General features: G+C 39.6%; 1 protein-coding gene across 2 annotated transcripts in view; it reads right to left on the bottom strand.

Annotated features, from left to right (window-relative positions):
• sfswap (splicing factor SWAP) overlaps positions 1–24,184 on the bottom strand; it is a 45,386-nt gene that overhangs the window by 8,551 nt on the left and 12,651 nt on the right. Inside the window, exons 8-17 of one of the 2 annotated variants that reach the window (XM_070924554.1) lie at positions 23,408–23,669; positions 23,077–23,232; positions 22,804–22,897; positions 16,576–16,645; positions 15,487–15,590; positions 15,225–15,354; positions 11,186–11,382; positions 4,881–5,266; positions 2,956–3,087; positions 2,374–2,514 (exon numbers count right to left, since the gene is read on the bottom strand). In XM_070924554.1, coding sequence (XP_070780655.1) covers positions 2,374–2,514; positions 2,956–3,087; positions 4,881–5,266; positions 11,186–11,382; positions 15,225–15,354; positions 15,487–15,590; positions 16,576–16,645; positions 22,804–22,897; positions 23,077–23,232; positions 23,408–23,669 — 1,672 coding nt within the window. The remainder of the gene's footprint in view (positions 1–2,373; positions 2,515–2,955; positions 3,088–4,880; positions 5,267–11,185; positions 11,383–15,224; positions 15,355–15,486; positions 15,591–16,575; positions 16,646–22,803; positions 22,898–23,076; positions 23,233–23,407; positions 23,670–24,184) is intronic. The other variant, XM_070924555.1, reaches the window with a different exon arrangement.

Below are 24,184 nucleotides of genomic sequence, written 5' to 3'. Positions count from 1 at the left end.
CAAGCACTGAGAATCTTGAGGATGTGATGAGACGTCATCATGTGAATGCAAATCATGGATCGGCCTCTACTCTGAAATTCTGGGGTATTGAAAGTATTTCCTCATCCTCTATGGGGAGGGGACATCATAATCCAGAGAAAGCTAATGGATTTAGATGCTGATCATCATTGAGCCATATGGAGTAAATGAAGAAATGTATCTATTATGTTTTATGATTGTTCTATGTTTCTGAAAATGCTGCATAAGCAGAACCTGTCCATCCAATAAGAGGCAGCCATTACCTGGGCGCAGGCTTTTTGTCGTAACTTTAGTTGCAGCACCTAAAAAGCTCTTACTATAACCGTGTGCTCCAGATCTCATCTTTACAGATCCTGCCTCAGTTGAGGTGCCAGTTTTTTTTTCAACTGGCTGATGCTCCTTCACCTACGGCATGACATATCAATGATATTCAGGCACCTACAAATGGATTTTACTGATATGCATTTCCAATCTATCATATGACACCGCTGCTCTGGAGAACTTAATTGCTTCAATATGTGTAAAGATTTGAGAGCAGCATAAATTAACATTGACATTTGCATGCAGTGATGCGACCCAATGCAATGTGAAGGGCAGCATTTCTGTGTTCCTTTCTACCTGCAAGCCAGCCTGTCTACTGCCACTTTCCAGCTTTCTTATGTTCCTTGATGCATTGATGGGGAGCTCCACTTCAGCCCCATCCTCCATACCAATCTCTACAAAAACTCAGTAAACTAATTATTGTTTCACTTGTCATGTTTGAGCGCACAACAGTGATTTCTTTGCTGGTGCATACAAAAGGAATGTTTTGTTTTTATCCTCCATGGTCTGGTGCTGCAAATGGTTTGCCCTACTTTAGCTCCCGTAGTGCAGTGGGCATACATTTTTGTTTGGGAACAGACAGGGAGGGTAAGGTGGGGAGCGATTTAGCCCCAAGTTCATTTTGCAGTCCATGTAGCCCAACATTTTGCCCTCTGACAGTCAAAAGTTAATGTATGTAGTTCTAATTGTTTCTAAATATTTTAAACAAGAGCAAACCAACAACCCCAAGACATCAGAAGAGATTATGTCCCTTGCAATGAATGCCTTTGTGTCTTAAGACCTTGAAGCTGAAAGATATTGGCTCTAAGCCATCATATCACTGGCTCTTTTGGATTTAATGCTTCAAGTGTTTTCTGTCCATTCTGGATTTAGAATTCCTTGGACACCGTGGACAAGCTTTGTTTGACCTACTACTGGAGCTTCATATTCACGAAGCTAGTATTACAGTTTTCAGAATTCGATGCATCTTTTGGATGATACTGCTGTTTATAATGACAGCACACACACTACATATGGATGAAAATTACAGGACAAGATAAACTGACGTGCAGTCTCATGCAGTCTCCTGAATTCTGGATGGGAGAGCAGTGCATTACGAAATCCAGCACATACATTAGTTGACTGGTTACTAAACCCCGTCCCGCTTAGTTACTGTTGCTACACCTTGGTAGACAACAGTAGGCTTCCCATTTCTAGCCGGCAACTATCAATTTTGCCAGTTGGAACAAACACCTGTCGCTGGCTGATTGTTTCAGCTGTAGCTGCCTAGCTAATTAAGCTAATTTTAGCCTCTGTGGCTGACTTAATTGTTCCAGCTAACTTTTAAAAAGGGTCATAAATATGATGGCTACATACTTAATATCATGCTAAAAGACTGAGGCTAGATCTAACATAACTGTGTGGCTGATATACTTGGACAAGCAAGACAGAGGTTAGATTTATGCTTTTGTTCATATTTTCAAACACTGAAATGTTTTGCTTTAAGGCTTTAAGGGTTTAGGATTAATGTGTTTGATGAACTTAACGCTATCTGACGTAACAAGTTTGGCTGGGGTTGCTAATGAGCAGAACAAAGCCGCTAAATACCCTACACTCTGATATAGTGGCACCCTGGACCTGCTCCCACACAGTGGGGAAATACTACACAGTGAATGTGATGACAAAAATAATAGTACAAACATGTTAGTGTTCAAAGAGAGGAAATTAATTGGGCATCATCCTCAGTTTGGCCTTTGACAGGGTGCATCAGCACAGTTTTGACAGGTTGCTATAATATCCCACTTCTGAAGTACTGAGCTATTTGATGATACTGTTTCTGCTGCTTCACAGGTCTGGAAGCAGAAATTTATTGGTCCAAATAAGATGCATTTAAAAGCAAAAGGAGTGTAATTCGTATAAATCTTCTCAGCTGTCAGCTTTACGCTCAAGTCCTCCCAACAACCTTTTGTCTCTTCAGTGAAGAGACTTTCAGTCACACTTGGGAACGCAGTCTGAATGCTTAGCTGGTTGACTGACAGGCTTGTGGAGGGTTACCTGGAGTGGGCCAGGCTGGAGGCGGGGCTAGCTGATGGGGACACAACTCTGCTGGGTGAGTAATATGGGGAGAGAGAGGAACCCGCAGTTTGCATCGGTCCTGAGGCTGACAAGGAGCTCCTCCTTTTTTCAGGAGGGGACCTGGGAGACAAACGCGAGGAGGGAACATTTCACATTCAGGCAGTGACACCACAGGATACACGATATATCAAGGGCGTGGAATACTTTCTGAAGGCAGTGCTCGTGTGTTCAGCAAAGTCCTGCTTTAAATTCATGAAAGTGGAAGCTGTCCATTGCAGTTTCCATCAGTGGTCGTCAGGTGTATGTTGGCTAAAGCTACATGTAAAGACACAATCTCAATCACTGCTCAATGTATAGTAGATATACACAGAGTTATCAGTTTACCAAGCTGAGGTTCCCCATGGCTTTAGTGATAAACAAATGAAAAATAAACATGTAAGACTGAACACCTTACTGTGACAGTGTTATTGCCCCCTCTCTGCCTTGACAGGTGTAATAATCAATGCTTTCAGTGGCTCTTCCTCTCACCACAGACTGATGACACCTGCTGTTTAGGTTTACCTGGATCTCGAATGCCCCCTGGGCAGGCTGGAGCTGCTGCTGGGATGATGGCGCTCCCGCTCTCTCTCTTCACGTCTCCTCTCTGATGAGGGGCCGCTCCTATCCCTTCTCCCGGGGGAGTGTGAGCGGGATCTGGCCAGATGGGAGGACAAAAGAAAAGTGTGACAAATGCTGATGAATTTGAAATGAAGAACCAGAACAGAAGAGAAACGAGACTGAGGTGATGTGCAAGATAATGTAATAACATTATAAAGAGTCGGTCTAGACCTGCTCTACTTTGTAAAGTGTCATGAGATGACTTTGTTGTGATTTGGCGCTATATAAATAAAATTGAATTGAATTGAATTGAAGATAAAGAAATAAAGCAGTTGGTTTTCCAAGGAACTTAAAACCAAGAACAGTAGGGTTTGAGAAAGGTTTGCAGTTATTCCATTAGGATATTTGAAGACCCGAATGTGGCACAACTTACATTAAGGCAGTTAAAGACAGTCTATGCAACTGGGCCACAGGACAAAAACACATATCATAATTCTGGGAATTACTTTAATACCCATTATATTACATGGACTCTCAATATGTAAACACAGTTTTTCCGAACTAGTCTGAAAAGAAAACCGTATTAAATATTTATGCAAGAGATTAATTCACTTCTCAGATTTCTTTCCATAAAGGGCAGAACTAAATGCTCCCACTGGCTAGTATGCAGAGCATGCATGTCATTTACAAACATGAAATAGCCAGGGTTAGAGAAGGAAATTATACCCCTTTTCTAAAAACAAAGCCAGAAAGGACAGGCCAGCTGAGTTAATGTCAGCCTGTGCTGGGGTGGCAAAACACAGCTGTCTGGTCAGTTTTGTTCACTTTAGCCAAATAGATAAACGGCACAAACAAAGCATCCCAATCTGTACCTTTGCTTACTTCCTCTCTCAACCCTTACCCTTTGTGTTAATTCTCTCTTCAAATGTTTTTTCTCATACATTATTTTATTTCTCCCTTTTTTTTTATTTTTTTTTCTCCATTCTTTCACTTTCACACTTTCTTTCTTCCTCTTTCAAGAGAAGTGTTGTTCATATGGATGCAGTGCGCTGTGCACTAAAGGTTCAGCTGAAGTGGAATATAAAACAGACGGTGATTAATTTTGCTCTCAGCCTGTCACATTACATGTCTCATACCTTTAACAGCAGCAGCACCAACCACAGACCTGCTGCTCCAACTCGGTAAGTAATATTGTTTATATTGTTTGTGGAGATATTAAAGCCTGGTCATGATGATTTGCAAATATAATGATGTGAAATAATTGAATTTTATTTTTGCAACACTGTGACTATCATGTCAAGTTAGTGAGTCTGCAGTGGTCCTAAATAAAATTAATAATACACACAAATGTCTATCCAGGGAAAGTTAAAAGTGAGATGAAAAAAAAGATTCTTTCTTGGCTCATTCCTTAACAATTTATTGTGCATAAACCAGGAGAATACTGGGAATATGGACTACATATGTCGGTCTTTGCCCTGTTAAAAAATACGATTATTTTGCTCAAAGATTATAGTTCAGTTCAGATCTTGTCCCACAAAAGGAAATTCTTTCTGCAGCAAGGCGGCATAAAAACAATAAAGGCACAATAAAACAGAAGACAAAGGTGCTGTGTCTGTAGCAACGAGCAGCAGAGGCCAATAAACGTGAACTGGGCAACTGCACTGTCAGCACAAAAGGCTCATTTATCTTGCTGAGACGGAAAAGTTAACATGACACAGTCATACAATGAGGAAAAACATGTATATCAAAAATTGAGCTGCAATCATGAAACATTGTGTGGTCAAATCACAGCACCTTGAATCAAGATCAAATTGAATCGTTGAATACTTAAAGATTCCCAACCACAGACAGTTTTGATTGAGTAGACGGCTGCGTCCACGGTGTCTTACCGAGACCTGCGCGTTCTCCTGTAGGCACTGGGAAGGGAGTGTCTGCTCTTTGACTTTGACCTTGATCTTGACCTCCTCTTGTGTTTTTTCTTCTTTTTGTCTTTGTCCCTCCCTTTGTTCCTGTCTCTGTCTCTATCTCTATCTCTGTCTCTCTCTCTGTCTCTATCTTTGTCTCGGTCTCGGTCTCTATCTCTGTCTCGGTCTCGGTCTCTGGCCGCTCCCCTGGAGGTAGTGTAGGATGAGGAGGACGAGCTGGATGGGGCCTCCCTGCTGCGATGGGCTCCTTGTTTCTCCGTGGGGGGTCTTTGATCCTGAGGATACGCAGGTGGTGCAGAGGTCACTTGAGGAGGTGCAGGGTCAGACAGAATAGAGAGGGCCTCTTGCATCTGGAGACAAAGGAATACAGAATAAGAAAAATATCAGAGAAGGCATTGTTTTGACAGACACATCTGGACGTGGGACCTTCTCTTTTTAATTGGTTTAAAAGATAAAAAGGAAACAAACACTGTATTGATTATATTACACCGTCAGTCAGGGTCTCCCTCTTTGACATTAGGGACATTGAATGAATTCCTAAGTGCTTGACATCTCTGTACATCTGTGGACAATCAATATCAGGGCCCGTCCGCTTGCAGAGATGCACAAGGTTGGCTTTGTATAGAGATTTATCTATCCAATAATCCTGTGTCCATCCTTGTCAATGTTACAGAGTAATACAAATGAGATGAAAAAATAACATTGAGTTTACGCGATTGAAAGGATAACCACCTTCTGCACAGAAACTGAGGAATACTTTTTCTCAGCTCCCTTGTAGACAACATAACAGTGTTTGCTTATCTTATCTCATTGTGTGATTTTTAATAATTCAGGTGCTTCTACTCCTGTATTTGCGAAATGTAAATATTTATTGTCACATATTTACATACTTTGTTTAGGAACATTTAACAGAATGAAATATAAAAAAGAATTATTATCTGTGCTTGATTTCTTATCGATATTAAGCAGTGTGGCTGTAGCTACAACAACAGAAGGTGGTATAAAATGTAAATCAGCAGATTTTTATGAAAGGCAGTACTATAAATAATGAAACGTGCACTAAAAGGGGCAAAGGATCAAAACCGGCTACCTCAACTGATTAAATGGTGTGAGTTACACAACACAGTGCAGCCCTCTGGCTACACACTGAGTTACAACTGTCAGCTGCAAAGTTACTCTAATGACTCCAATGTGTGTCTGTCTGCTCATATTAGATGGGCCTAGAGCTGGATTCACACTAAAAAGACAGCTTCAGTCCATCAGTGGATTAAACATCACACTAAATCTTCAAAGGTCAGACTTTATCTTTCAGGGTTAGGTCTTAGATTGCTCCTGGGGTCACTCACGTTACATATGTATGGTACTGTAAGATCATTCGGATAAAGACAGACATCAAATGGCATACTTTATATGCTAACATTAACATAAATGATATGACTGCCCCTGTGATAAGTAATGAACATGGAAGACAGAAAGGCAATTAATGTGTGCTGTGACTTCCATGTCTTTAATTCAATCACCCCACCTCTATTAACCATATGCTAAAATTTTAAGAAATGGGTGGAGCATAAAAGGAGAGAGAGGGAGGGACAGAAATAGAGAGGGACAGGATGATGATGAAAGAAGATGAAAGTAGGAGACAAATGAGGCGAAGACGAAAAGGCAGGAAAGAAACAAGAGAAAGTGCTCACGGATGACAATCAATAGCAGAGAGAGGAAGAATATTTATTACACTTTTCTGTTTGCACGCTATCTGGAGTCTGGGCTAAGGGAGAGATAATGAAATGATAGGAAGCAAGGTTTGGTTTAAAATTCGGGCTGACATATGGGGACGCTTATCCCAACGCTAGGGTGAGAAAATGTCTGCCCTCTCACACCTGCTCTGGCAAGATATGGAAGTTCGGACAGTAAGAGCAGTGACAATAAAAAGTTACAGTCCCTGGGTGAGAGAGGACAGGAGGGCAGAGGATGGGAGAGAAGAGAAATGAAGATGGAATTCTCTGGAGAGGAGAGGAGAGGAGGAACACAGGAGTCCTGTCGATCTAATTGTTAAAGCTGAACATTTTTGCTATAATTTTCAACACGGCATAAATCTGAATTGAATTATCTTCAGATTAACATAAATACTACAACACCATGAGGCAAATAATGCACAGAGAGATTAAACACATTTATTTTGGCCTGATTAAAACCACAGTAATAAATGCATCACTTAGTTTAATTAATTATGAAAGACTTTATTTAGGAGATTCTTCTCATGTCATATTAGTCTAACAAACAAAAAAAGCTTACAATCACAATAATAATCAGAGCAGCACTCCCTGTCTATATTTTCAGTTTACATACAACAATCCTACATTTACTTCTTGTCATTCTGTGCTCGCACACTGTTGGAAATTAGAAATTAGGCTAGGCAGCAGAAATCTCTATCTAATTAATAAGGAAATTGATGAGAAAATGTATTAGGAGATTCACTGTCAGAAGCAGGCAAGCCTCCCTCATGCTCACAATGGTCATTAATTAAGGCTTCAACTGAAAAATAAGTTTGGAAATCCATCACTGGTGGCGGCCTGTGAGAAAACTGAGAACACTCTTACTCCTTCATGTCATTACTCTCCAATTCACTGCTGATCTCAACAGTGCCACGGCTCCCCTCCCAGCCATTGGGGCTCTTTATGTAACTATCTTGTCATGTCTGAGTGAACCCATAAGAAACATTTATGTTGAAGTTACCTATGTCTGACTGACAAAAAAACCCCAATCTTTTCACTTTAACAGACAGATGAAGCCAGCAACTGAACGATTTAGCATTGCACTTCAGTTTAAAACGTGACAGGTTAAAAGGACAGTTTTTTATTCCACGCATTCTTTTTCCTTGTCAAACCCTGGGCCCTTCGTTACCCACAATGCAACTTGACCACTTACTGTGTCTGCACCACCTTCATCATATCATGATGGGCCAATGTATATCAAGAAACAGTTACAGAATCACAACACTAAAAGAGTCACTTACAAAAGCAAAGAGGCATGTAAAGCTTATTCAGCAGGTTCTGCTTACTCATGGCAGCTTACTGTAGCTACTACAGTGCTGTCCAATAAACATGATGAGCACGATGGGAAACATGGAGAGCTTACATCAACAGATCCAAGTCAGCCAACTCTACAAAGACCTGGTATCAGCATTCACATCCGTCCCCAAACCTCTAAAATCAAAAGCCCCAACATACTGTGCCCTTGTCTTCCTAAATACCACATCTACTTACGTGCCGCCAGAATATTCACTACACCTTAAAGCCAATCTGATCTCCCTTCACTTGCTCGAAATTTGTTCTTCAAAGCGCTTCCACTAATGAACGAATCATTACACAGACTTGCACTGTGTCCTATTTATCTGACTTCAGCATTAATTCTATGCCCCCTCATGCTCTCTGATGGCAGAATGCTCAATACCTTACCACCCCTAGAATCAAGGAGGGGAAAAAACAGAATACATTTTTTTCTCACTGAGCTCCCCATTGCAATTAGGGAACAGAATTCTCTTGAAGCTCCACAGTTATATCCCAAATTACACACTAAAAGTCACATGTATGTTCTATGACAGCCATTCTATAGTTACATAAAGTAGTTGCTTAGACCCTCTAATGTCATTGTCCATGTTACTGTCCTTCTCACCCCAGCAGATACTGCACATTGTCCTGATGGAAACCCTCTTTTCAACATGGATTGTCCGATGTTTACCATTTTAATGTTGATTAGATCGGAAATATATATTTTTTGGTCTCTCAAAGTCTTTCCAGACATACAGTTTGTAAACTGAGCACTTACTAGTTCACTAACTCTAACTGCCCATTTTTTCAACCACAACATCCATATATTCATTAGTAGGCCGATGAACTGAATGTTGATAGTTCCTTCAGAATACGAACGCTCTGATGGCCACTGCAGAAGTCATAGAACATCTGGAGAAGAGCGACAGAGCTGGCGCAATAGTGACAGGAGGCTGCTCACTGCCACCTGGCCCAACAGGCATTAGGCCAGTTCAGCACGCATCAGTTGGGCACACATGAGGAGCTGACATGCAACATCCATCAAATGGACAGGCAATCTACACATCAAATGACCACCAACAAGCCTTATTTACACTATAAAGTATTCTTGCCTTTTGTGTCTATGTTTAAAGGCTTTTAAAATTTGCATTATTGCAGCACTCCTATGAAATTTAACAAAAGAGAATTTTAAAACAGAGATACCGTGCATTACCTCTCGGGCACCAAAGCAAAGAGCAGGGAAGTTGGTGGACAGAAGAAAGTTTTCTATGATTCCATTTTTATCTTTCTTTATTAGGAACCACGTTGGTTGATTTTCCACCTCTGACTCTTCTGAAATGATACTTGAAATTTGCAAGTGATCTTGCAGCCATTCTCCTACATTGTCAGGTGTCCTTCCAATAATGATCTCAATAAATGCACAAAACAACATGCAACAAATGGTATTATTACATTTACTGATGTTATTTTGGTATATGGTATTTTCTTGATAATTACTAGAATGGGTAATTACTTAAACAATTTCCAGATAATACTGAAATATAGGCTGCTATAATGCCAAAAAACCTTTGGTTGGCACTTGTTTAATCACTTTTAAACATGTTCTAATAAGAGTGCCAAACAAAAATAGCAAACAATTGATCACTTGATGAACACACTGATTTCTATGAAAACTCCTACAAAACCTACAAAAAAAGCTTTTAAGATCTTGGGAAAGATTCAGCCCTCTGCCTCTGTGTAAGTCTTTGTTTAAAACAGTACATTATGAATCCAAGAAAAGATACTAGGCTTCATTATAAGTGCCAACAGCTGCGTAGTGATAAACATATTCAGCATACAAATCCCACCTCCTATTTCTTTTAGAAATGATTAACTGAAATTGCTGTCACAACCCAGAATATATGCTTGTACATGGAGAGCAGTCTAAGTGGTGAGTTAAGCACAGATTTCCCTCAATAACAATGTGCGATATCTGCTGTATATAGGAGACCTTTAAATATATGCCGTTTTCCCCAACATTCACATATATGCGACTGATGTACATGTAGATATTCCCTCAGCACCCAGGCATTCATCTCTTAATCTATTATTGCATGGTTACATAAACTGAAAACTGCTTTAGATACAGCCACACACAGATAGGTTCTAACAGCTGTAGGTGCCTGTGACTTCATTTGCACATAATCAATAATGAACCACCATCAGAGTGGACAGGTCTAGCCAGGAGTGTGGGCTTTAGCAATTAGATGTAGCAGGCTCCATTTTTTTCCAATTCTATATTGACAAAATTTGCACTTATTTATCATCACCGGTGCATTAGTGGGTGTAATTCTTCTACCTCAAATTATCCTACTACATATTACAAAAAAAGAATAATTTGACTGTAGCTGTACAAAAATCTCACAGAGTGGTAGGTTATGTAATATGTCAAGGAGGGCTAATAAGTCTGTATGCATGTCAGTTGAAAATATTTGTTTACGCTGATATACTTTCCTAAAATTGTAAGATTACATGCTTCTGCATATATAAAATATGACATCATCAATTGAAGAAATGTCTACATACATTTAACTTGAATTTGAATGGATTAACACACAACCATCCTCTCTTACCTATAAAATAGATAATGCAGTGACATTTTTCACTGCAATTCTGCCACTTGGAAACAACTTGGACATGCAGCTCTTGTAGACACTGTGTCTTTCCTCCAACATAACTGGCAACTCCTATTTTCATTCTGACGGCAACTTGTAGCAGTTAGCCCAGTAAAGTGACTCACAGCACAGCCCCTGATTTCAGGTGGCAAAGTATCACACCGAGCAGGTATGAGTCTCCCATTACAAGATATATGTGATATTAAAATGATTTCACCCTTGATATGATGTCCCAAACTGCAAGATGAAGCAGTTTGGTATTGTCTCAACATCATTAGCATACATTAATACAACCTACAGTAATTGAGATGTCATTAAATGCACACATACTCATTACAGCACTACTTCATTTACACTGTTTTAGCTCTTGAGATGCAATACAATACACGGTGCATGTTCCAACATGTGACTTGAAATGACACTTAAGTAGAACTATGGACTTGTGATTTAGGATCAACCACTTGTCATGATTTGAGCAAAGGTGATTTGGTTAAGCTTCTAGTTAAAAACATGTAAATGCATAGACACATGACAAATACTGACGCACCTTTAACAACCATTCACATACCTCAAGCTGCGCAGAAGAGTCTAGCTCAGCTCTCTTGGCCTCAGGCTCCCCAGGGAAGGGGCTGCGGAGGGTCTGTAGGAAGAGCGCTGCCTTCCTCTTCCTCTCCGCCTGTAGCTGTTTCTCCTTGGACTCCTTAGATGCCTGGGCCAGCTTCTCCCTGGCGGCCGCTGCTAGACGATCCTCCAGTTTCTGCTTGGCTAAGGGCAGGGAGATGAGAGGGTAAAAACAGGAGAGACAGAGTTGAATGAAGATGAAACAAATTGTAGTTATTGTCCCCTTTTTGTTTTCACCGCAGCTGGATATACCTCTACAAAATTGCTGTTAGGGAGGGGAAAGTGATTGAAAAAACAAGAGAAAAGGAGAGAAAGAGCGGTTATGGTCTGCTTTTCACTCGGTCAGCTTTTTTCTGACAACAAGTAAATGGGCTTTGGAAGGCAAAGAATTAAAAGAGAGGGAAGATGGAGAGATGATGAGTGAAACGTAAAAGAAAATGTCAGAGTGACAGACAGGACAAAAAGTGAAAGACAGAAATAAAGAAAAGATGTCCAACTGCTATGAATTGAGGTCCTGCTCTAAATGATAAGGCCTGATAGATAATTTCATGCAATTCAAGGTTTATATAGAAAAAGCAAAGTAGGAGGGAACATGTGGGTGGAGAAGAAGAGACAGCGGCGTGAAAAAGGGGATGGAAAAATATGAAAATATGCACAGTTTTGAGAGATGAGGAAAGGAGATGAAGTGACAGAGACAGTTGGGGGATGGATAGGTAAGGAGAGCACAAGAATGAGATGGGGCACAGAGAGCAACAGGATGAGTGAGAGAGAGAAAACACGACAAGACAGTGACGTATAAAGCAAATGCTTGTGGAAAACAAGTTTAAGTTATGCAACCGCTGGGGCTACTGTTATCTCTTCAGGATTAAAAATAGGCTGGCTGCCGAGGCAAATCATATTTGAGTACAGTATGAACAATAGCCAAGTGGAGCAGAATCCATCTGTACTCCAGACAGTGACGCAACTTATCATGAAGGATCTTGCTTTACTTCTTTTGTCCTGTATGTTTATATGGTAAGCTATAGTGATCGAGAAAAAAAATGACTTCAAAACAATTTAGAAAACTCATTGATCATTGAAGTCATTTATCAAGAAAAATCCCAAACATTCTCTGATTCCAGCTTGTCATGGAGGAATTTGCATTGTTGTATTGTAATGACTAAAGACTGAACGATTAAGCAACTGATCAAAAAATGAATTGACAGGCTAATAATGAAAATAACCATTAGTAACAGTTTTTGCCACTTGGATACAGTGGAAACGAGTTGTGAACACAACATTGACATATCATCCCTTATAAGGTGATATGGCAAACTTGTTGGCATTTTACACTTATTTACACATCCAGCAGATAGAGGGCAACATAATCCTTCATTTGGAGTTGTTTCTGGCCACCTGGCAAATGTAAGTCCAATATTCACTCTCCTTTTAGCTCTGTTTTTGGTCTCAACCAACTCCTGAGGGAAATATCTGGCTCTTTAGTTGCTAAATCCTCCACTATGTTCACCAGCTAGTTACTGAGTCAGTCTAGTCATAGTTACAGATAACTGAGTGTCTGCAGCTTGGCGTTGAGTGGGTTTTTAGAACTTTTTCCATCTACAGTAAATTAAGATATACTGGTATTTTAAGTCTCCCACCACCACAACAAACATACACCTCCACTGGGAAATGTTGCAGCGACCCAAACGATTCATGTATCATTGGAAACCTCATTTAGAGTGTGTGGCTGTTTTCCAGCCCATCAATACAGATTAGCGTTCTGCTGTCTGCCCCCTATTCTCCTGCTATCTGATCAAGTTAGGCCTGCTGACTGACAGCCACTTTGCCACACAGCAAAGCCAATTCAGTCAGCTATTTATTAGGCTTTTCCAGCTTCTTTCTCTTGCCGCTTGTCAGCTCAGAGAGAGAACATTACACTCTGAGACTGTTCCACTGAACCTAAACGGGACCTGTCAGCCCCCCTGATGCTGAAAAGTAGCACATTTGTCTTAACTGTCTGTCCGTCCATCTTTCCTGGCTCTATCTTGCAACTGTCTTTCTGGTCTAAGGGAGATTACCACACTTTTGCTCTGTCCTTCGAGATCTCATGAAATGCTGAAATCGGCGTCTTTACAGACTTACACTGTCTTTAGGGCATTTGGCTGAACAACTGACAATCATGTGTCTCTGCAAGGCATCAGAGTACAGTATGGTTACCATTGTGGGAAATATCATTACCTCAAGCGCAAACATGGAGATAGACATTTAGGAAGCAAAGTACTTTATGGCCTGTACTTCTGAACACAAGAATGACAGGTATTTTAATCACTTAAATTTTAAGTATTTCATTTGATATATAAACTAAATATTTATCACTAAATAAGCAATGAAAAACATCCATAGTTATTAATAAAGTGTTTAACTCTCAAACAGTCAGCCGATCTGCTTCATCAGGACCTTGTGGGTGTGGTTTGAGCACATTTGATTGACAGTGGCTTGTTATCGCTTTGATTTGAATAATGCTAAATCATGATTACATGACATCACTACTTTCATTGATTGGTTGAGAGAATATGTTTTCAGGGGCGTTGAAGTAGCACACATACACGATAAAGCGTTAGCATTCTTCACAGAGCAATCTATGACAAGACAGACATAAGAGATCAGACAGAAATTTCTCGCAAAAAAGTAATCATATAACAACTATAATATTGTTCTTTGTCATTTGCTTTTTTGGCTTGAGAATGACGTATTTTAGCTTTCATGGAGGAGACTTTGAGAGGCAGATATCTGCTCAAGTAATTTAGTCATTGGTATTGATCAACTCACGCAGACAAATGATGGTTATTTTCTGAGATGACAGTACAAATCTTCAAATGGATTATTGATAATCGCAATTCCATCAGCATCTGCTGGTTGTCAGTTTCTATTCTGAGATGTGAGAGTGTCATTTTATATTTTGGCTTTGTGAAAAAGGCATGCAGAGGAGAGTGAAGCTGTCCATTTTTTTTAAGCTAAAAGGTTGCAATTGCAGATTTTGGTGTAAAAGTATAACAACAAGCAATGAATCAACTTCAAGTACAATAGCTTCCATTAAAAAAGCCTATGACTTTTAAAATTAATAGCCAGTGATACATAAGAATATTTTAGAGAAGCGACTCCAACCTTGAAAACAAAATTGGCAACATGCATGAGGAAAAAGTGTTTTTTTCTCGTTCCCTAATGCGCAAGCTTTCTTTCTCATCAACCAAGCAGTGATCTTATTAGATCAGCTGAGTTAGATTTCTTATTATATTTTATCTTTATGGTATATATACTAAAAATCCTGATCAGAGTGCAAACCTCTTGCAGGCCTGGGCCTTTGGAGCGATATATGACTGTTGTTTGCTGTACTACACTGCTCGTCTCTTACTGCAGGGTACACCCTGTTCAGAGAATTTATAATTGAGACTCAATGGATTTTTTCATCTCCTCCCTTCCCCTCGTGTTTCCTCCAACTCCAAACCCTCCTAAGAAAGTAACAGCATGCCAGTGGGTGTGACAGAGATGTCTTGTAAGCACCTGTACTTATATGCTGATGCTAAATTCAAGCACACCCACATTAAATATCCATTGAGCTGAGGGGGAAAAAATAGGCTCCGTCATAACCATCATCAGGTGCTGTATTAACAGCCTGTCAATCACACAGGCAGAATGAGGCCGACTGCTTTCTGAACACACAAATTAACAGACAGAAACAGGGAAATAAGAGTCTAAATGCGGTCAGATTCAATTTGAAACATGTTTTCAACTTGAATGTAATTAATAAACTAAGTAAAGTGATTATTACAAACCCAAAATCAAACTTTGTTTATCTGTCCTTTCCTTTAAATGAAAAATGAAATTTTTTCTATATTAGTGCGGCCTACTAACTGATCATAAAAGAGGTACAGTGCCTTAAGCAGTGCAGGAAACATTTTTACAACAGAGTTTTTAAATTTCCCCAATAATCTTTTTGATGATATTACCTTGTTTTGCCTCCAACTCCTCCAAACTGAGGGAGGGTCTCTTCTCTTCTGGTGCACTAACTGGAGGAGGCTCCTTGTCAACCATCTCAGGCCCACCCATCACAGCTTCCAGCCCCTCCTCCTCCTTTAACTTCAGGCAAACATGTATGATAATTCATTGTTAATTTCAAGGTAAATATATATATTTTCAAGGACCAGTTTGCTATCCACAACAAATCAACCCTAGATCTACGTGCATTGAATAAACCAAGTTGAACTAGACCTTGTCCTCGTCTGAGTCATCGTCCAATCGAACTCTGTTCTTCTCCAGCGGCAGCATGTCATTTTCCTTTGCCTTGATGGCAAAACAAATGGGGGCAAAAGAGGCTGTAGTGGCACAGAGAGACAGGAGGAGAATTGTGGTTTAGAGAAAACGAAAAGGTTTCAGAAGTGTACAAGTTGATAACAGTCAGACAAGTACACCATGGCCAAATTCAGAGAAAAATAAAAAATGCATTGACTAAAGCAATTAAGACTTCTTCTTGACAATGACAAGTGCAGAAAAAGGTTGGAGATGAAGAAGACAGCAGAAGCTGTAGGAGGAATTAAGAGAGGGAAGGACAGAGAGTGGCCAGAAAGATGGAGCAACAGGAAGGAGAAGAAGTAGAAAGGGGGAGCCAAGAGAGTTTACAAAACAGTGAACAGACAGACACAGACACAGAGAGACAGGCAAACAAACAGGACAAGCGGCAGAATATGTAGAAAGAGAAATGGACAGACAGACAAACAGCAGGACAGAGAGAGTCGGCCACAAAGCAACTGTTTAGATGTTAAGCAGCAATGGTGTGTCACATTGATTTCTTTTTTGCAAATCAAATATGTCTGCTCTGGCAGACAGTGTGCCTCATTCCCTAAAGAAATAACCTTAATATAGAACCTTGATCCTCACTATGAAAGGCTGGGTAGTTTACTTGTGCGCTACTTGAACTAGTTATTAGTTTTGCCTGGCCTTCTCCGAGACCTGTCTCCTCCTGTCTGTGTGAGTGCATGCCTTAATTTGCATATATGTGCATGTTTAAGGCTCCCGCCAGCGTTGTGGTAAGCAGACTCTTTCATCTCTGCATAGACATTTCCAGCCTGATATCACCAAATGAAATTGCAAGCATAAATACCAAAAGACTCACACACAGCTGTGCATAAACACCAACATATGACATACACACACATACACACCAGAGTATATATGTGCATGTATAGTCTCAAAAATATTAACCCAGAGATTTTGCATCTCATTTACTGAACGAATATACTAAAGAAGAGGAAGTACTATGTTGTGTGTACTTGTGGAGTTTTTCTTGTGTTAATGTCCTACCTTTTGTCAGCTTGGACTCCTTGAATGACGTGTCTGATTCAAGCTTATCACCGTCATCTACTGTCTCACTCTGGATGAAGCAAAAGAGAGCAAGAGAGAGAGAGGAAGAGAGCAAATATACCTTGTAAACTTATCTGAATCAACTTCCTGGTTCCAGTGTACACTGTTAAACATGTAACATGTCTCAGAGGCCACACAATTTCTACATACCATCTAAACTTGATTGTTTTTCCTACAGTGTTTCCACGTTATGTGTGACAAGACACAGATGGTGCTGAAAATGCAATTCCCTGGAAACCTGCTCTTCTTCATTTTTACATATGCACTTCCATTCTGGGTTGGAAGTGTAGCAGCAATGTGTGCAAAAAGTTGGTGTTAGGAAGTTAAGTTTTTTAAGAACCATCCAGAGGAGCTGGTTATCTACAATATCTGCTTGTTGTCATTTAGTTTGTTAAATACAAAAAGAGAACGCATCCATGGTATGAGTGCTTCTTCACTGTATAATATCACCGGTGGATAGATCTGAAATGTTAGGATGACTCACTTCTCTGTAGGGCTGCAACTCACAATTAATGTCATTACTAATCTGCTGATTATTTTCACGATTCATCGTTTAGTCTATAAAGTGACGTCTTCAAATTGCTTCTTTTGCCCTACCAACAATTAAACACCCAAAGACTCTTCATTTACTATCATAAATGACAAAGAAAAGCAGCAAATCCTTACATTTAAGAAGCTGGAACCAGCACGTTTGACATTTTTCCTTGAAAAATGAAACGTTTAATCAATTATTGAAATAGTTGATTTGGTTTCCAATTAAACTCTAACTGTTGCATTTAATTATTGTAATTATTCACCAGCATATATCCACAGTCAAGGTTTACACCTCTGAAGACATCATGTGCTACAGTAAATGTTGCTGTGGAGGTACCAACAGCAACTGTGGAGAACAGAAACTTCTGGCTGTGGCCTAATGGATATCCTACTTTACATTTCTATAGTGGAGCATGCAGAGGTGCTGAGCAGAATAGAAAAGGTCAGAGGACCATTAACACAAGCATTAACACAGGCTCTTTAAAGTTGAGCCAATCCTATAAAATGAGAAGAACTACTGTCACAGTAATGGAAAGTAAGGAAAAAAAGCAGACAATGGAAATTATTAACTTGTGTACTGCAGTAGTGTCTCAAGGGTTAGGTCACGTTTTGCCTCTCTGTGTATCTGAGCAACATGAGTCTCTTTCACTCACACATCAACATGAACTCCTCTCACACCTGACTGAAAAAACTCACCACTCACTGGAATGGCATTGATCTTTGAATGCAATTTGAGGTGAAAAGAGTTAACAAACTATCCACCACATTTAAACAAGAAATTGGCCAGGCACACAGGCCACGATTTTTGTTTGAAAAATTATTTAAATATATATTAATTAAAATTAATTATTCAAGTATTTAATTAAACAATGAACAGTACAAAGACAGTAATTTAACAATATACTAATTGTTTGACTTTGGTGTATAATCAGAAGCTAACTTGTGTTTTTTTTCCCCCATTTTTCCAAGAATTTTCTAGCTGTAATCATTGCAGCAGGACACTTCTTGATTGTAGACTGTGATGAACAATGTTATTTCTGCAGCAGGAAACATAACTGAACATAAAATCTATGTGACCATATTTCTGTAAATGTATTTATTTTTCAGTAAAAACCTGAAATGAAGAGTGTTGGTGATGCAGTAGCAGAATGGGGCTAACATTTACATATGCAACACCTATTTCTAATAGTTGTCAACGTGCAGGGGTTTAGAGAGGTAGAAAGTCATGTCATCATGTAAATAATCCCATTATTTCACTGAATGGTCCTGCACATATCTGATCAGGATATTATTTGTTTGCTTTTACTTCTTACTCTCCTCTCTTTTCTGTGCCATTTACTTATCTGGCAGTAAATAAATAGCTTAAATAGCTTTAAACACCTTTAAATGGCTCTCTAATATCCCGCTGTGTGGTCTGTCACGCCTCACACCAACAAAGCATCTTCACAAAGCCCTTATAGCTGGCTTGTGTGCACTGGCCAGATAACCAGAAACCCTCTGTAGTAATACCTGTGGACCAAGTGCTCTTAGCCGCTATCCCAAATATAAACTGCTGATGGGATGAAAGGAAAAAGTGGTGATGAAGCCAATACCACAAGAGGAAAAAAACCTTACCTCATGAGGTACGTTTTACCATGTTTGAAGAATGCTTCAAAGGCTGCTTCCTACTATTCAGCTGTAATTGAACAGTGCTTTCAACAGTCAAAGCACTTTACAGAGGCCCCTGAGAATATAACTAAAAAAACTCTAAAAATCAAAGTTCACAGGAGAAGAAGCAGGAGGAAACTCACTCTAACCCATTCTGAGAAGAAGAAGTTGAGTTGGAATTTGACCGTGTTCCCATACACACCTTGAGCTTAGCCTTTAGAATCCTTAGTTACCTTGATTGACATGCATTGCTCTAACATTTAGACACAGGACAGTTCAGAAGGTAATAAACCTCCATTCTGAATGGGAACAAGCACCAGTGGCGGGGCTGCAAATCCTGTGCTGGTTAGAGCTCATGAGCTTTGCAAACCAAGACTACAAAAGGCAAATGGTCAGATTTCACAGGAATTAAAAATGTAAAATGTTTGCTGCAAATGAAAAATGGAAATGACCCAAGTGCAGCTCTACATTTTGGATACTTTCACAAAGCCTGCGTTTGACCCCTCCTCATCTAAATGATACTGTTGTGCTAGGGATTTCTGCTTTGTTTCATTTCACAGATTTGGTCAAAAGTGACTTTACTGCCAACCGGCATTAAATTGTCAGCTCAATTCTAAAAAAAAATAATAATAATCAACAGTAAACATTGTCATTGTTACATTTTGTTCACGAAAATTAAATCAATTCACTGCAAAGGAAAAACTGTCAGATTATAGTGATATGTCCAGCCAAGAATAGAACTTTACATGTTCAATTGACTCAATTGAGATAATCTGACAGCAGAGGGGATGAAAACTGCTGTGCTGTGCCCAAATTTAATTGTCTTGTTGAGACTTCATTTGAATAATGCCTTTGGTGAACGTGTCAACTCGTCTCCCTGTTGTAATATTCTCAGAAATTTGACTTCACATAAGTTCATTATTTATTTTTAATTGGCTACAATACAATCCTTTTTTGAGGCTTCCATTCATCTTAGCCACAAACGCACTGTCAAAGCCACATGAGTGCAGCTGAATGCTAACAAAACAATTGGTGTTTTATGTTTTTGAAAAAAGGACAAGGTGGTCCCAGAAGTGGAGCGAGACTTCAGCTTTCTATTAGATGCCAGAACAGATTGAAAGCATATACTTTATCTGTAAAAAAAAATGTGTTTGATGATTTACGCACAGTATCACATTAAACCAAGCATAATTGGTGACTTTCTATACACAATATGAGTAGAGCTCTCCAAACAGGAGGCAGACTGATGATTTGGACTATTTACAAAATGCTCCTTTTTAGATAACAGTTTTTATTTATCCACTCCAAAAGTGCCATTTCTAGAAGATTTTACAGATTTTATTGATACTTATACAAAGCAAAAGCAGCCCGACACCCTGCTGCGGTCTGCTTTGACTGATTTTAGCCCTTTCTCACTTTCTTCATTAACTACGAAACTATAAATAATGGCACTGACTGAGAGCAGCGATATCTGCATCCCATTACCCACAGTACCAATCACAAATACAAGACAGGTTTCTTGATAGAAAAGCCGAGCAGCGGCTTGTTGGAGCAGCCTGTGCTGTGTCATAATGGGCCACACTCCTCTGCACTCTGACAAGCTAATTGATTTGATTCGTCGGAAGACAAATTGCTCCTTACAGAACTTTCTCGCCCACTCCTCTCTTTCTCACTCTCATACAAAGTAGACTCAACAACCCTTGAATATATGTAAGTATACATATGCATTATATGTACATATATAAGAAGCATCAATCTATCTACCCATCTATATCTGTCAACGCAGCTATTTGACTGTTCAAATCACATATTCTGAGAGGGGATGATGGCTTGATGGGGCTCCTGTGAACTTAAACACACTATGAATATAACAGATGAGCTATGAGACCTGAAAAACAAACACACATTCTGGCGCATTTTTGTTCAAATAAAAAGGTGAAATTTTCCCTCAGTAAGTGAACTGTTAAAATGGTGCATTTACACTTAACAGCAAGCTGAAAGATGAGGGCTAAAGCGCCATTCGGTTATTCACATAAACCATGCTGGAGAAGTTTTCCAATATTATCTGCATTAGCAACAATTGTATTACCCAACTACAACTACTCGAGATAGAAAAAATGGCCTTGGGTGTTATTGGTATATATACAAAGTCCATTTGTCTTTAATGGTATCATGAGATCAGATTCTAAAGGCACCTTGGCAGGAAAACAGGTTGTGCTTTGAAGGAGTTGAGCTCATAATTGCTTTGATGTTGCGCAGTATGTAAGATTTATCACCAGTACAGAGAAAATATAATATACCTCTTTTTATTAGTGGGCCCTTTAGTAAAGTTAATTTTAAAGAATAAGTTCACATTTTCACAAATCTTAAAACAGTACTAACATGCCCATATGTGCATTCAAACAGGTTTTGGTTGCTGTCATTGTCCCTACTTTGCATTCTGACTGTGAAGGGATCCCTTCCTAATGCAATTTGAATATAAGAGATTGGGGACAAAATACACAGTCCTTGATGCAATTGCATAATTAAGTTTAGCTGACATAAATATGAGGCCTCAGCCATCTGAGTTAGTCAAATCAAGTGGCTATCATCCAAGTCTTTTTAGCATAAAATTCCCTCTTTGTGTTACTATCCCTCTCTTGAAAAGTGTTATGTTTATGTGTAAAAGTCATGTGACGGTATATTTATATGTTAGAGTTTGTTAAATGTATCTGACTACATGTCACTGCAGTGATTTTAATGAAATGTCAGTAATACAATGTCTAGTGTGTCTGACTAATCCGACATTATATGATGAATATAATGACACCACATTATTAGAATGATTGTGTACTAAGGTAAAGGGAGAGCCTCATTCAAAATAGTGACACAGGGGCCCATTACTAAGGACAATTAAGGCCAAGGGGAATGTATCCCAGGAAACAATCATCCCAGCCAGAAGAGTCAGTGAGAGCGTCTGTTGCCACTGCTGCTAATTGGGTGGGATGCCTCATTAAGGTCCTGATACACCACTATTGGATTTCAGTTCTGATGCGGGTGTACAGACAGTGATGGAGAGTAGGTATAACAACAACAAACGAAACGTCTGCAAATGGGCAGTCAATCAATTTGTTTCAAGAATTAGGCTTTGATAGTGATGCAGAAATCTGCTTTGTTTCAAGATATTGAAACTCGATTGTATAAAATTCCTGAAACGAGAGACTGTACTAGAAACAATTGGAATAACCTCACTGGTAAAATTTTGAGCCTTAAGTCTTGAAGGTGGAAAACGAGACTACCCAGTAAGAGGGCTGGATCTACTTTTTGGCAACAATTAATCTCTTCCTTGTTCTGTGCGTCACTCTCACCCCTATTTTGGATCAGGACACCTCTAATTTTAGCATGGTAGGTCCTAGCTTATCAGCAACAAAAAAGCAGCTAATTTCAAGGTTGACTGTAAGTGCAGTGAATGCTTAGACAACCTTTTCCCATGTCTAAACTTTGGCTGCAAATGCTGTTAACGGAATTACATACAGGTGTAGAGAAGAGGGAGGTTGATGACAGGAGACAAATGGGAGAACAGTGTTGCTCGTAGGTGTGAAGGTCACCTGCCAGGGTGAAGTATTAGCATAGCCATTACTGAGCTTTTACCTGCGTCTACTTAGCAAAAACATCTAGAAAATTAAAATATTAAGAGAAAAAAATAATGTCATGATTGAATGAATTTCAAAATGTCTGTTATGAAGAAAGTATTTCTCTAGGAAAGAAAGGAGTAATTTATGATTTTGTGGCAGCTGTGCTACAACTGCTGCGGTACGGTCACCATAACCATTAGAATTCATTAACAATTTTGCTACTGGTCAACTGTGTCAAACACATTCAAGTGCCAAAAATGGGACAGGAATGTTAAGTGGTTAAAAAAAGCTGGAGGGGCTCTATCTAATTCTTATGCAAAGAAAAACACACACAGACACACACACACACACATAAATATACATAGATTAATACCTCTGGCAAGCCTTTTCCTTCCTTCTGCAGGAAGTAATTCTTCTTAAACTCGTAATAGGTGTTGTACTGATGCCAAGACAGCAGAAAGTCAAACCTATAGTAGGCACAGGGAAGAACACATACTGTATAAGATTAGAGGTGAGCACTCATAAAAGATGAGCCAGAGGATGATGAAGAGGTTCTGCAGTATCTGACGGGAAAGTTACTGATAAGAGTTCTTAAAACCCAACACCTGACCGGAGCAACAGATTTATTTCTGGTAAGAACACTTACCGTGGATCATTCTTGGCACGGACACTGGCCTCAAACTTAAGACCGTTCCTAGCAACGTACGCGGCCAGCTTGTCTATGACTGGCTGGATGTCCGGTGGTGGGGGGATGATGGCTGGTGCTGCTTGTGTGGAAACTGGAGCTTCGGCTTTCGAACTGCTTTCGGGGACAATTGAAGATGACAGAAATGTTTCAGCTATTAAAACAGGTGTGCTTGGTTCTTACCTTGGTGTAATTCCTCAAATTACAGTGTTTTATTTACGTGAGTGACTCATTTAAAATGCCACTAAAACTATCAAGAAGAAAATAGTATTATACAGGAATTACTTCCGACCTGGTTTCTGGTACAACAGCAGGAGCAGCAGAGCTGGTGACCTGAGAGGGGGCTGTAGCTGGTGGTGGCGTTGCGATAGTTTCAGGAGGGGTGGGTGTAGTTCCCAGATTAGGCAAAGCTCCAGAAGATGTAGGAGGAGCCATGACAGCTGACGGCATATTGTTATAGTAGGAGCTGGCATCGATCCCTGGGGGAGGCGGGGCCAAGCAGAACGTTCCATCAGGAAGCATGTAGTACCCATAGTACATTGCTGCTGCATTGGCTGTAAAGAAATGAGCCGGAAATTATGACATGAAATTCCTCCCAGAAATGATTCAATTGTGCCTGATAAAGGACAAACATTTACTGTTACTTCATGTGGACACAAACTGCACAATATAATGCCATCCATTTCCACAGCCACGCAATAAATAGCTTTGAGAGGATCATAATGTTTAGCTTGAGACTGTCACAGTCGTTGATTCAACTCTATGGTGACCATATGCTGTAATGCTTTATAGTGTAGGGTGTTGCTCTTGTGTCAGTTACATTGAAAAGCGGGACGTACAGAGAAACAATTGTTTTGATTTGATGTGAAATGATGGTGCTTTCATGACAGTCAAGGAATGATTTACTAATTAATTTCAGAGTCTTGTCACGGCAATCTTTCTATTTCAGCCTTGGTGAAGAACATCAACAGGTCAGGGAAAAGTCATCTGCCACTGGAAATGGAAACTGTCAAAACCAAGCTTGTTTAGAAAGCCTATAAATAACATAAAATGCCACATTTGCGCTCAG

The sequence above is a fragment of the Enoplosus armatus genome, chromosome 18 (assembly GCF_043641665.1).
Source record: "Enoplosus armatus isolate fEnoArm2 chromosome 18, fEnoArm2.hap1, whole genome shotgun sequence".
Taxonomy (NCBI): Eukaryota; Metazoa; Chordata; class Actinopteri; order Centrarchiformes; family Enoplosidae; genus Enoplosus; species Enoplosus armatus.
The sequence above is the reverse complement of the archived record's forward strand: the minus strand, read 5'-3'. Positions and strand labels throughout refer to the sequence as shown.